The sequence below is a fragment of the Ceratotherium simum genome, chromosome 3, assembly GCF_057802395.1.
Source record: "Ceratotherium simum simum isolate JZ-2026a chromosome 3, ASM5780239v1, whole genome shotgun sequence".
NCBI lineage: Eukaryota > Metazoa > Chordata > Mammalia > Perissodactyla > Rhinocerotidae > Ceratotherium > Ceratotherium simum.
The window spans coordinates 68,339,890-68,354,002 of NC_141902.1; the positions used below are offsets into that span (position 1 = coordinate 68,339,890).

Genomic DNA, 14,113 nt, shown 5'->3' on the forward strand with positions numbered 1-14,113 from the left:
TACGCCACCTGGCAGGCCCCACATGAAGGGTGTTTTTCATTGATACCATCCAAAGACCAGTTTGTTTCCCACAGCAGATAGCATATAGATTTTTTGGTGTGTGTGTGAGGAAGATCAGCCCTGAGCTAACATCCATGCTAATCCTCCTCTTTTTGCTGAGGAAGACCGGCTCTGCGCTAGCATCTATTGCCAATCCTCCTCCTTTTTTTTCCCCCCAAAGCCCCAGTAGATAGTTGTATGTCATAGCTGTACATCCTTCTAGTTGCCGTATGTGGGATGTGGCCTCAGCATGGCCGGAGAAGCGGTTCGTCGGTGTGCGCCCGGGATCCGAACCCGGGCCACCAGTAGCGGAGCGCGCACACTTAACCGCTAAGCCATGGGGCCGGCCCTGTTGATGGTTTCTTTTGCTGTGCAGAAGCTTTTTAGTCTGATGTAGTCACATTTGTTTGTTTTTCCTTTGTTTCCCTTGCCTGAGTAGACATGGTATTCGAAAAGATACTGCTAAGACCAATGTCAAAGAGTGTACTGCCTATATTTTCTTCTAAGAGTTTTATAGTTTCAGGTCTTACATTCAAGTCTTGAATCTACTTTCAGTTAATTTTTGTGTATGGTGTAAGATAACGGTCTACTTTCATTCTTTTGCGTGTGGCCGTCCAGTTTTCTCAACACCATTTATTGAAGAGACTTTCCTTTCTCCATTGTATGTTCTTGGCTCCTTTGTCAAACATTACTGTCCATAGATGTGTGGTTTTATTTCTGGGCTTGCAATTCTGTTCCATTGATCTGTGTGTCTATTTTTGTGCCACTACCATGCTGTTTTGATTACTACAAATTTGTAGTATATTTTGAATTCAGGGACTGTGATACCGCCAGCTTTGTCTTTTTCCTCAGGATTGCTTTGGCTATTTGGGGTCTTTTGTTGTTCCATATAAATTTCAGGATTCTTTGTTCTATTTCCATGAAGAATGTCATTGGGATTCTGACTGGGATTGCACAGAATCTATAGATTGCTTTAGGTAACATGGACATTTTAACTATGTTTATTCTTCCAATCCATGAACATGGAATGCCTTTCCATTTCTTAATGTCTTCTTCAATTTCTTTCAACAATGTCTTACAGTTTTTGGTGTATAGGTCTTTCATCTCCTTTGTTAAATTTATTCCTACGTATTTTATTCTTTTTGATGTGATTTTAAATGGGATTAATAATGTTTTATGGATACAAGAATGCTTATTTCAGGGAAGAGAAAGATAAGCAAAATGGGACAAAAACATCTAAATATTAATTACAGTTCTGCACTTCTCCAAATATATATAAAATGGTGCAATAATTCAACATTAGGCAAATGGTCTATTCGGTGTCAGTTTTTTGTTTTTATTTTGTAAACCCAGTAAAATTAAAGCTACTAAGGATTTTAAGATATTTAAGAAGCTTTAAGCATTCACCATAATCTAAGAATGCCAACATGAAAAAAATCAGCTCTTTTAAAATAAGAAAAAAGACAAAAATCAATGGCGGTATTCTTATGGCTAAAAATGAGTACCTTAAAACACAGACAATGTAATCAGTCATTTGTGAGGAACACCGCAAGTCCCACAAGGGCATGACTGCCCACGGCCATATGGAACCTATGTGTGAATTAGAGAAAGATGCCCTGTATGGGAGGGTGAATGACTCGATAAGTGGTGCGAATCCTTTGGGCACATATGCCTCTATGCTGTAGGGCTTGATGAGCAGTGCGTGGTCTTGAACAAGGGTATGTGGACTTGTCATTAATTACTTATTTAATTAAATCATTCACTTATTCAAGAAGCATTTGTTCAGCATCTAATATGATGTAGGTATAATTTCTTGGGCAGGGGAAAAACAGAGTCTACGTGTCTGTATGTCATTAAAACCATTAATATGGTTCTATGTAAACAGGAAATATAAAACAGAAAATTTTGCAGAATGTAAGGCTAGATGATGAACACCTTGATCAAGTCCCTTGCTGGCTGCTTCTTCAGAAGCTTCAGAGGCCAGTAATAGGAGAAGATAACTTCAGCTTACCTCATCTTCATGCCTCGGTTCACTGCCTTCTGCTGTATTTGAAGATTCATTCTGAAGCAACTGACCTTGGGATAGATCCTCCACAAATTCTGGATTGTTGGTAGATGATGTGGCTCCACTACTATATGGAACCTCTGGGTGGGTTAATCTGAAGAATAAGCAGAAGTGTAAAAGTTCAGTACAACAGATCAAAAACTCCTATTTACTAAAGTTCAAGACAAATTGTACGGTCAGCAAAAGCACATGCCAGTCTATGAATTAATTCCCACATCTCATCTGCATAAATATAAACAACGTCTCCAGAACAGTTACAGAGCATTTAAAAAAATGGTTTCAGTGCTTGATTGAACCAGGCCAGCTCCATGGAGAAGTCTCCTACTAAAAGTATCTATAATCTTTTCCCCCAAAATTAAGTCTACCCTCAACATTGACTTCCCATTTTAGTTCTGAGTGTGCAATAGAGTCTGACTTATATGCTACCTTTCATGTATTTCCAATGTAAAGACAAAATACTATTAATGGAAAAGGAGAGTAGGAATGGGAGTTGCAGAGGCAGTTTGCCCCCATCACAGAAGAGAGAGTTCTTGAAGGGCATAAGAAATATGTCTTATCGTAGATTCCATAGGCTATTCCTTCTTGGATTATAGAGTTTATTGACAACCAGATCATCTAAGAACAATATTATTAAGTTCAGTAAGTTCAGGTATAAATGTTAATAAATCAGACAGATATTTCTTTTCTGTTCTCACCATTCTGTTCCAGATGAGTCAGCAAACCAGATCTCATCCTTCTGAAAAGTGGACACAAGAAGGTACAGATTGATGGCTGGGTCTTAGACTGACTTACTCTATCACAGGTGGATAAAGGAATGGAAGAAAAGGCAACACCATGTGCTACGGAGTTTGAGGGTTTTTTTGGGGAGGGAGTGAGGGGAAGGTGGAGGAAGATGGAATAAGAGAGTAACATTCAGTCATTATTCTGGAAAAATGTATATTCCATGGGGTTATAGGCAAATAATTACAATGCAATCTAAGTACTGAAATAGGGTTTTGTAAAATGTGCTATAAAGGCTCGGTAGAGGGTATGATGAATTTTATATAGATAGAGAGGATGTTAAGAAAGATTTTACGAGAAGGTCTTTAAAGATGAATAGGCATTTATCACGTAAACAACATCATTACAGGCAGAAAGAACAGGGTATAGAAGGAAAAAGTGAAACCTCTCAGGAGGTTACTGCAATAGACTAAGTGATAGACAAGGGCAGGCAGGATGGAGAATAGGGGAGAGAACGCTAGGAGACACTTAAGAGGTAGAATGGAGAGAACTTAATGACTGAATATAAATAGTGAAGGCAAAAAGAAGAATCAACGCTAATTCTGAGGTTCCCAGATTGCATGATTATGTACTATTAGCCAAAGTTACAACTGGAGAGTGAGAGAATGTGTGTGTGTAAGAAAGACAGACAGGGCCGGCCCCGTGGCTTGGCCGTTGAGTGCGTGCGCTCCGTTACTGGTGGCCCAGGTTTGGATCCTGGATGCGCACCGACGCACCGCTTGTCCCGCGACGCTGAGGTGGCGTCCCACATACAGCAACTAGAAGGATGTGCAACTATGACATACAACTATCTACTGGGGCTTTGGGGAAAAAAAGGGAAAAACAAAAAGGAGGAGGATTGGCAATAGATGTTAGCTCAGGGCCGGTCTTCCTCAGCAAAAAGAGGAGGATTGGCATGGATGTTAGCTCAGGGCTCATCTTCCTCAAAAAAAAAAAAAAAGACAGACAGACAGAAAATGGTAGGTTTGAAACACTCATGGCATAATTAAGTGGAGCTGTCCCACAGACAACTGGAAACATGCCCTGATAGAACAGAAGTGAGGAAAAGGCATGAGACAGATTTGAGAGGCATCAGCTCATGGAAATAATGGGAAGTGCTAGATATTCTCCAGAAAGACAGTGAGAAGAAAAGTCAGGATAGAACTCTGCTGGAACAATATCATTTTAGGAGCAAGTGTGAGAAGAGCCGGGAAAGACTAAGGAGGGCCTTAAGAGATTTAGGAGCGAATACTGGTACAGAGGCCCAGGCAGGGAGATTTTTAAGAAGGAGGTATTAATCAAGTAAAAAGTTGCAGATGTCAAATAAAATAGGCTAAAAAGTGCTCAATTTGAAGACCTGAAGGAGGTCTGGCAATTTTAGGGAGTACAGTTTTAAATAGAATTATGGGAATAAAAAACCATATTACAGTGGACTGAGAAATAAATGAAAGCAGATGCAGACTGTCCTGGAAATGAAAGAAATAATACTTTTCTGACCCTTTCTAGAAAACATAATAGATGATTTTAAGTAGGAGCTTCCTACATTTTTGAGGTGTTTTGAAAAAGGATAGATAAGAGAAGCTAGGAACTCCATGCCAATCATGTTCTCTGAAAAAAGGTGCGATCAGAGATCCAGTTTGATCTCAGCAGCTTTGTTTTCCAAATATTTGAATCATTTTGGACGTCTAAGGCGACTTGTTCTTTCACTGTCATTCTCATTTCACCCATGCCGTCAATTTTTAAGTTACTGACTCTTACACACTCTTATTTCAGTAAAATAGGAGAACTAGGTTTGGGAAAGAGTACCAATCCTATGAATCCCTGACTGAAATGGACAGGCATCAGCAGGGAGTGGTCAAAGGCGTCAAATGCCTCAGAGATGACAAGACTGAAAAAAAAAAAAAAGGCTCTTTGTTCCTATGAATGAATTCTCCATGCTCTCAGCTAAAGCTAACAACCCTTCCATTTGTGCCTTGGATCCTACGCCCTCTAGCCTACTCAAAGACAGGTTTTCAGCGATTCTGCGCTTTCTGGCATCACCAATTCTTTTCTCTCTGCTGGATCAGCCTAATCAGCATACAAATGCGACATTATTACTCTGATCCTAAAACAAAACAAAAAGCACTCTCTTGACCCCACTTCCTTTTTCTCCTTTCCTTTATAGAATTGTTTATACTTATTGACTTCAATTTCTCTCCTTTCATTCTCTCTTAAACCCAACCCAAAGGAGAGATATGCTTATAACTCTTGTCAAGGTCACCAATGACCTCCATGCTAAATCCAATGTCATTTCTCAGTCTTATCTTACCTGATCTTCCAAAAGTATTTGACACAGTTGATTTCTTCTCCCTTGAAATACTTTTTCTACTTGGTTTCCACGACCCTGCACTCCTCTGGTTTTTCTGCTACCTTTTTAGCCGCTCTCTTTAGTCTTCTTTGCTGATTCTTCCTCATCTGCCTGACTTCTAAATACCAGAGTATCTCAGAGCTCAGGTGTCAGATCTCTTCTCTTTTCCATCTACAAAGTGCTAATTGTTTGGTGATCTCATCCAGTCTCATGGCTTTAGATATTAGCGATATACCGAAGACTCCCAAGTTTCTCTTTCTAGTCTAGACGTCCCCTGACTTCAGAACCTGATATCAAGCTGCTTACTTGACATCTCCATTTGGATATCTAACAAGCATCTCAAATTTAAAATCTCCAAAACTGAGCTCCTAAAATTCCCTCCCCTACCTAGTTTTCCACATCTAATTTAATGGCAGTTCCATCCCTTCAGTCTTTTAGGCCAAAACTTTGGAGTTGTCTTTGACTGCTTTTTTTCTCCCTTCTCCTATCTCATCTAGTCTTTCAGACAAATCCTGCTCAGTTTACGTTCAAAATAAATCTAGAATTCCACACTTCTTACCACCCCCCATTCCCATTACCTTTGAAATCCATTCCAATGAGGTTTTTGACCCTACTACTCCACCAAAAATACTCTTGTCAAAGTCACTAGTGATATTCTTCAAGCCATCATCTCTCATCTGAATTACCTCAGGAGCCTAACTGGTCTCCTTGCTTCAGCCCCTGTTCCCTTCACTCTATTCTCTATATAACAATCACAGGGATCCTATTAAAAAATAAGTCAGATCATATCATTCTGCTCAAAATCCTCCAATGCTTTCCCACCTCACTCAGAGGAATTGTCAAACTATTTAACTATTTAACTATATAGGTCAGATCTATCTGACCTATAAGATCCTACAAGACCTGGTCCCTTACTGCTCAAAGTATGGGCCTCACACCAGCAGCACTGGCATCACCTGGGAGCTTATTAAATGTAGAATCTCTGGCCCTACCTCAGACTTTCTGACTCAGAATCTGCATTTTAATAAGCTCTCTAGGCAATTCCTAAGCACACTGAAGTTTGAGAAGCACTGATGCAGCCCTCTATTACCCTCCCCCGGGTATACTCTGCTCCAGCTACACTGGCCTCCTGGTTATTTCTAAAGTGTAGAAACAGTCCTACCTCCCTGCTTTTGCACTTATTCCTCCCTCTGCCTAGAATAATCTTCCCCAGGTAACTGCAGGCTAGCTACCTTATTTCCTTCAGGTTTTTATTCAAGTCACTTTCTTGTTAAAGCCTTCCTGGGCCATCTGATCTAAAATTGCACCCCAAACCCTTCCTATCTCCCCTACTTTATTTTTTAATCCATAGTTCTTATCAACGTAGTAGATATTTTACTTATTTATCCTGTTTATTGTCTGACTTTCCCAGTAGAATCTGGGCTCTATAGGGGCTAGCATTATTGTCTGTTTTGGTCATTGCTTAATATCTAGTGCTTAGAAGAGTGTCTGGCACAGAGTAGACACTCAGAAAATTTTTACTGAATGAATTGGATTTAGCAACTAGGCAGCCTTTAGAAAAGTCTTGGAGGACAGTTTCATCTGAATAGTAAGGTCAGAAGGCAGATGTTAATGAGGTAAGAAATGAAAGTGAGGGAAGGAAACAGAATTACAAAGTGTAGTCTATTTTTACAGAGCTCTAAAGAATATTAAAATAATTCATCTTAGGGATTAGCTAGCACTTCGATCTATTAGTGAATATATTTCTTCTTTGGCAAATAACTTCTCAATATCCAGAAAAGATAAAAATTCAAGCGGAACAGAGATTTTCAAGGGAAGAGGAACTATTGCTATTAGCCCTTTTCTACATTCCTTTATATATCTGTCCAAAAATATCAAAGAAAGGAGACGGGGGGGAGGCAAAAAAGGGAACAGAAGTCAGCTAGAGCCCCTAGGCATCTTGAATAAAGAACTATATTAAAAAATCTGACCTTAAAAAAAATCTGATCTTTGGGAAAAAAATTATTTTAATATCTGTGGCAATTCAAACAGAAAATGCATTTGATTTTCAGAGCTAGCCCTGTGGCAGGTATTTCCTTAATGGTGACTGTGTAATTCTCTTAAGCAGGAGTCAGCGATGTTTGCTAGATCCCACATACCGCTGTTCCAGTTCACAGCAACCAGAGCACTGCAAATGACAGCTGAATGCAGTTTACAAAGCAGCTTACAATGGCTCTCACTCTCTTTGCAAAACATAACAAACATACTCTTTATTCTTATGATATAAAACTGCCTCTTTAGCACCTCATACATCGTCAGAAGCTTTGTTTGGAAGCGTACGCAAAGGCCCAGTGTCCCAAGGCAGCTGCTTACCCAGTTGTAGCCAGATCATTACTCTCCTTGGAGCCATCTTCATCTGCAAAAAGGGGAGGCAGGGTGGAACCAGTCATCAAGGTTTCCATCTCTCTGAAAAGAAGACAGAATAAAAAAAGTAATTAATGGCTTAATTATTTTCAGTTCAAGTTCCACTAATTTAAGAGCCAGCCTTCCCTAACACATTAGAAGCAGAATAGAAACTGACCTAAATATTTATTTTCTTGACCTGGACACATCAACTTAAATTCCATGGTTAATGGCTTTTAACCTTGGTCTTATCAACTGACCAGTCTAAAAACAGTTAGATTTTTAACAACTGGGACACAGTTTGGCAAATTCTTTTTGTTCACTCAGAATATCTTCAAAAGTATTCTTCATTTCCTGTAAAAATTGTTAAGCAGAGTAACTCAGAAGCATTGCAACCCCAAGCAAGTTATTTAAATACAGTTTCACCATCTTAGACACAGACAAAATTGCTGACTTAACCCACAGGGTTATTGTGAAGGATTAAACTGAAAGTCCTTCATAAACAGAGAAAGGCTAGGATGGTAAGTGCTCTGAGTATTATCATATAAAGAAAGGTATTGTTATTACAGCATTACTAGTTCTCAGTCCCAGATGAATCATCCTTAGATTAAACAGTGACAAACTGAGCTCTCCAGAAGGAAATAATGCAAAGGAAGGGGAGGATGAAAGGCATACTGATGTGGTTCAGAGTTAAAAAAAACCACACTTCCAGGTCAGAAATATGCTCCACATCACCATGATGACCGATGTGGAAATAGCATGCACCTGGGTACAGGAAACAACTAAGCTTAATTGAAGAAAACAAATCAAGACTTGAGGTTATCAGACTGAAAGGATAAAAGGACAGAGTGACAAAGAGAGTAATTTAATTTAGCATATCACAAAGAAAGATTTTTCCCATTCAAAGCTTACCACCAAGGGCTTCACCCCATATAGCTAAAAGCAGCAGCCTTCCATTCATCATGAAAGTAATATTCAAACAAAACATTCAATAGTGACCCCAAACATCAGCCACTTAAGTGGAACTGCAAACCACTCAAGAAAAAGAGTGCCTCAATCAACTGGGAGAATTGAGAAGCAAATTATGAGAACTCACTTAGGAGCTCCCTCAGCAGTAATTTCAGGTGCTGCTGCTAAGACCTAGCAAAACAGCGATTAAAAAGCACAGCAGCACAAGCAGAGCTACGATTCATCCCACTGAGGCGGAAATACGAAGAAAATGCAGATGACACCGACACCATATTCTAAATGTTCAAGAGTAATTTACTTCCAAAATGATAACACTGATGGTTTATTTCTTGTTTTCACTCCTAAATTTGTTATTTAGCAGACCAAGTTCCATAAATAGCTTAATGTGAAAAAAATGCATCTCTATATATCTATTACCCGTTATAGTGGGTAGAGCATAGAAGGCAGAGAGAGTATTCCTACTCAACCACAGAGTAAGTTTATTCTATGTGCAAGGATTCTTGCTAACATCAAGATAGGGGGGTTTACAAGAGCCTCTAACAAATACCGCAAAATTCTATCCTGACACAAGCGTGCTTATGTTTTAATTCCATTATACAAAGACCAGAGTAGAGCCTGGGCTGCTAACATCACCTTACACCAATATTCATTTTACCAAAAGAAAACTAATTAATTAGATGCCATATAGCCTAACTGTATACCATGAGCAAACATTCAAATAGCCAGGTATATACCCCCAAGCCTTAAAAGGACTCATTTAACTGGCTTCTTTCTGCAAGTCTCCCTAGAAGTAAATGGCCTTTCAAGAACCTCAAGATTCAGCATTTGAAGCTCTTGGCATCCCTCCCACACCTCAAAACAAGATACATTATCTGGTGGTGGACAAATAAGGTGTCTTTTCATTCACTAGGCCACATGACCCTCTTAGAGTGTTTCCTAGATATCTTTAGTCATTTTTGAAATATGGGGAGGCAGCTGAACAACACAACCTTAACAACATATAAACAAATCATATAAACAAAGGAAGTTCAGAGAACACACATTTCTTGCCTTTTTTTCCCTCTTAAGTTTATTTTACTCAACCGTATGGCTTCAGATATATTTTCTCTAGTGTTATGTTACTGAGTAGTCAGGTCCCTAAGAAATGAGTAACAAAGTGGGTGGAAGGTTAAGGGTCCAAGATCAACAAAAGAAGGAAATGAGGAAAAAGTCCAGCGAAACCCAAAGGCCTCTAAACTAGTCTAATAAGTTGGAAAAGAAAATAATTCCCAAGAATATGGCTGGGATCCTGCAAGAATCTGCTTTCATATGGTCCATGAAGGGGTGATTCAAACTGAATCACGGCCACCAAGCCAGCAACTGCCAAAAGCCCTTCAGTGTAGCATCCGTGCTTGATAAGGTCCCAGTACAGAGGTCACATTGAACTTTGAAATTTTATGCAAAGCACTTAAGAAATGTAATGAATGCTCCCCTGGAAGGGGAAAGAAGAGAAATAGGACAAAAGCAAAGCAATATATCAGTTTGGTTCTCCACTGCAGTTTACATAAATAGGTATATCATGGATATTTCCTTGCAGAATGGACTCATCCAATGAAGGCTTCTACCTGGAGGGCTCAAAAAATGGTATTACCTTGGGGCTTACACTTTGAACCAGGGTATGGACTGTAGCTTTGGAAATCCAAAAATTCCCTCTAACATTAAACACTGAAAAAAGTTGACGTACGAAACAGAGTGCCAATTTAAGCTATTTTAATGATGATTATAAAATTGTAATGAGAATTATCTTAAGCACACTAGATATTTATTGGTCAATCAACACATTCTCTCCCTGTAGTAATATGGGGAGCAAATCATAATCAGAATATTGCTTTGGTCAATACAGGGCCAAAACAAAGGAAGTCAGGTAGAGGTTAAGAAATGTTCCTCAACTAAGATTGTTCTAGTAACCTTTCCCAACACAAGGGATGATCTTAACAATGAGACTATGTTATTCCAAATGTGTTGGACAGTGCTGGAAGCATAATTTCTACCTCCTTTTTCTAGGGTTGGCTCTTTTCAAGTGCCCTTTCTTTACTTTACATGTGTTAATCCCACTTCATTAAGTTCTCTCATGGAGATGCACCAATTACCCTCCCCACCAAGCCCCTCCCCAACCATACACCTCAGAGTTGAGAGGTGGGATTCTGCTCTCATTTTCCATACTACAACCTTTGTGCAAAATTCCCAGTTCCTCTAAAAATCATGTCACTTGGCTATACCAATCTCAAATTAAAAAATCTCTGACCACTATCTCCTGTCATTTCAGTTCTCTCAATTACTTCTACTACAACTGCCCTTTAATCACATAAGTCTCTGTTCATGACCCTTGATTTTCCCTTCTCTGTCCAGCTAACATTTCATGGCTATATTGCAAATACTCTTTTGCCAACACTCTCAATTCCTTTGCCTTGCTATCCTTCTATACTCTAGATGTAGACCAACTCCGGGTTTTGCTCAAGATGGTACTGAAGAAACATCACAAATTAAAGGGTACTACTATAAATTTATGGTATCCAACCACAACTGGGCCCTAAATGCTCTCAGCAGTCATTCTGTATATTCTTTTTTTTTTTAAATAATTTTATTTATTTATTTATTCCCCCAAAGCCCCAGTAGATAGTTGTATGTCATAGCTGCACATCCTTCTAGTTGCTGTATGTGGGAAGCAGCCTCAGCATGGCTGGAGAAGCAGTGCGTCGGTGCATGCCCAGGATCCGAACCTGGGCCACCAGCAGCGGAGTGCGCGCACTTAACTGCTAAGCCATGGGGCCGGTCCATTCTGTATATTCTTAAGGATATTTCTCAACTGCCACATCCGCTCTGTCAAACTTTGCCAATCAACTTAAACCTAACTCACCCAAACCCACCCGCTCAGCCTCATCTCGTCATACTCCCCATCCCTGACTTGCACCAAAAATCATCCTAAATTGTTTTATTTTTATTTATTTAATTTTTTCTGGTGAGGAAGATTGGCCCTGAGCTAACATCTGTGCCCATCTTCCTCCATTTTGTATGTAGGATGCCACCACAGCACGGCTTGATGAGGGGTGCATAGGCCTGCGCCCAGAATCCAAATCCACAAACCCCTGGCTGCTGAAGCGGAGTGCACTGAACTTAACTACTATGCCACCGGGCGGGACCCTGTTTTATTTTTTTAAACATATAATTCACATACCATATAATTCACCACTTTAAAGTATACAATTCAGTGGCTTTCATTTATTTACAAGGTAGTACAACCAACACCATAATTGATTTTAGAACATTTTCATCACCCCAAAAAGAAACTCAGTACCTATTATCAGTCACTCCCCATCCTTTCCTTCCCCTAGGTCCGCCTAATCACTAATCTGCTTTCTGTCTTTATGGATATACCTATTCTGGACATTTCATGTAAATGGAATCATACATTATATGGCCTTTTGCATCTGGTTTCTTTCACTTAGCATAAAGTTTTCAAGGCTCATCACATCGTAGCATGTCTCAGTATTTCATTCCTTTTTATGGAAAAATATTCCATTGTATGGCTATACCACGTTTTGTTTATCCATTCATCAGCTGATAGACTTGGGTTGTTTCTACTTTTTGCTATAGTGAATAATGCTGCTTATGAACAAATAATTTGTGTACAAGTTTTTGTGTGGACATGTTTTCAATTCTCTTGGGCATATACCTAGGAATGGAATTGCTGGTTAATATGGTAACTCCATGTTTAACATTTTGAGGAACTGCCAAACTGTTTTCCCAAGGATTTGCACCATTGTACAATCCCACTAGCAATGTATGGGAGTTCCAAATTCTCCATATCCTTACCACACTTTTTAGGAGTGCTAGGGGAATATGAACTCCAGCCCCCCTCTAGCTTTACATAGGGGCTAAGAACTACACAACTCCAGCCCCCTCTAGCCATCCTGTCCCACTTAAAGGGGGGAAAAGAACCTGAGAAGCACGGGTGAAGTTCACAGTCCAGGGGCACAGGCTCACCAAAAGACTGAGACCTAATCACAGGACTATAGAATGCTTCTCCTCCCCCCACACCCTACCACTACATTACTAAAGGCCTATATATCCACAATTCTTTTTACCTAGGACATCATGGCTACCTTTCAACAAAAACTGCCAAGGCATACTAAAAGACAAAAAACACGGTTTGAAGGGACTGAACAAGCATCAGAACCAGAGTAAGACATAGTGTGAAAGTTGGAATTATCAGACCAGAATTTTTAAAAATTATGATTAATATGTTAAGGGCTTTAATGGGAAAAGTAGACACATGCAAGAACAGATGGATAATGTAAACAAAAAGACAGAAATTCTAAGAACAAATCAAAAAGAAATGCTGGAGAAAAAAAACACTGTAATAGAAATGAAGAATGCTTTTGATGGGCTTATTAGTAGACTGCACATGGCTGAGGAAAGACTCTGAGCCTGACGATATGAAAAGAGAAATTTCTAAAACTGAAAAGTAAAGAGAAAAAGAAAACTTGGGAAAAAAAAAGAACATATTATCCAAAAACAGTGGAACAACTACAAAGGGTGTAACATACATGTAATGGGAATATTAGAAGAAGACAGAAAAGAACAGAAGCAATATTTGAAGCAATCATGACTGAGAATTTCTCCAAACTAATGTCAGACACCAAACCACAGATCCAAGAAGCTCAGAGAACACCAAACAGGAATAATTAAAAAAGAAAAGAAAAAAACTACACCTAAGAATATCATATTCAAACTTCAGGAAATCAAAGACAAAGAAAAAAATCTTGAAAGAAGCTGGACAAAAAACAAAAATCTTGCTTATAGAGGACCAAAGATAAGAATTATATCTGATGTCTCCTCAGAAGCCATGCAGGCAAGAAGAGAGTGGAGTGCAATATTTAAAGTGTTCAGAGAAAAAACTCAACAACCTAAATTTCTATATCCTGTGAAATTATTCTACAAAAGTGAGGGAGAAATAAAGCCTTTCTGACACAAACAAAAATTGAGGAATTTGTTTCCAGTAGACCTGCCTTGCAATAAGTGTCAAAAAAACTTCTTCAGAGAGAAGGAAAATGACATAGGTGAGAAACTTGGATATATAAAGAAACTGGAGAATGAATAAGCAAAGGTAAAACAAAAATTTTAATTTTTCTTATTCTTAATTGATCTAACAGACAATAGTTTGTTCAAAGTAATAACAGCAACAATGTATTCGATTATGTATGCTTACACACACACACACACACACACACACACATGCTTATGTATGAGTGAAATGAATGGCAGCAATGATACAAGTGATGAGAGGGAGGAATTAGGAATATTTTGCTATTATAATGTACTTGAACTACCCATGAAGCAGTATAGTGGTCTTGGATTACTTGTAAATGTATATTGCAAACTCTAGGGCAACCAACCACTAGAAAAAGGAAAAAAAGAAATATAATGGATATGGTAAGAAAGGAGAGAAAACAGAATCATATAAAATGCTCAATTAAAACCAGAAAAGGCAGAAAAAGTGTGGAATACAAAAA

General features: G+C 38.9%; 1 protein-coding gene across 1 annotated transcript in view; it reads right to left on the reverse strand.

The window, feature by feature from the left end:
• HMG20A (high mobility group 20A) overlaps positions 1–14,113 on the reverse strand; it is a 75,794-nt gene that overhangs the window by 20,031 nt on the left and 41,650 nt on the right. The window contains exons 2-3 of the mRNA XM_087428735.1: positions 7,563–7,655; positions 2,051–2,198 (exon numbers count right to left, since the gene is read on the reverse strand). Coding sequence (XP_087284861.1) covers positions 2,051–2,198; positions 7,563–7,651 — 237 coding nt within the window. The 5' untranslated portion in view covers positions 7,652–7,655. The remainder of the gene's footprint in view (positions 1–2,050; positions 2,199–7,562; positions 7,656–14,113) is intronic.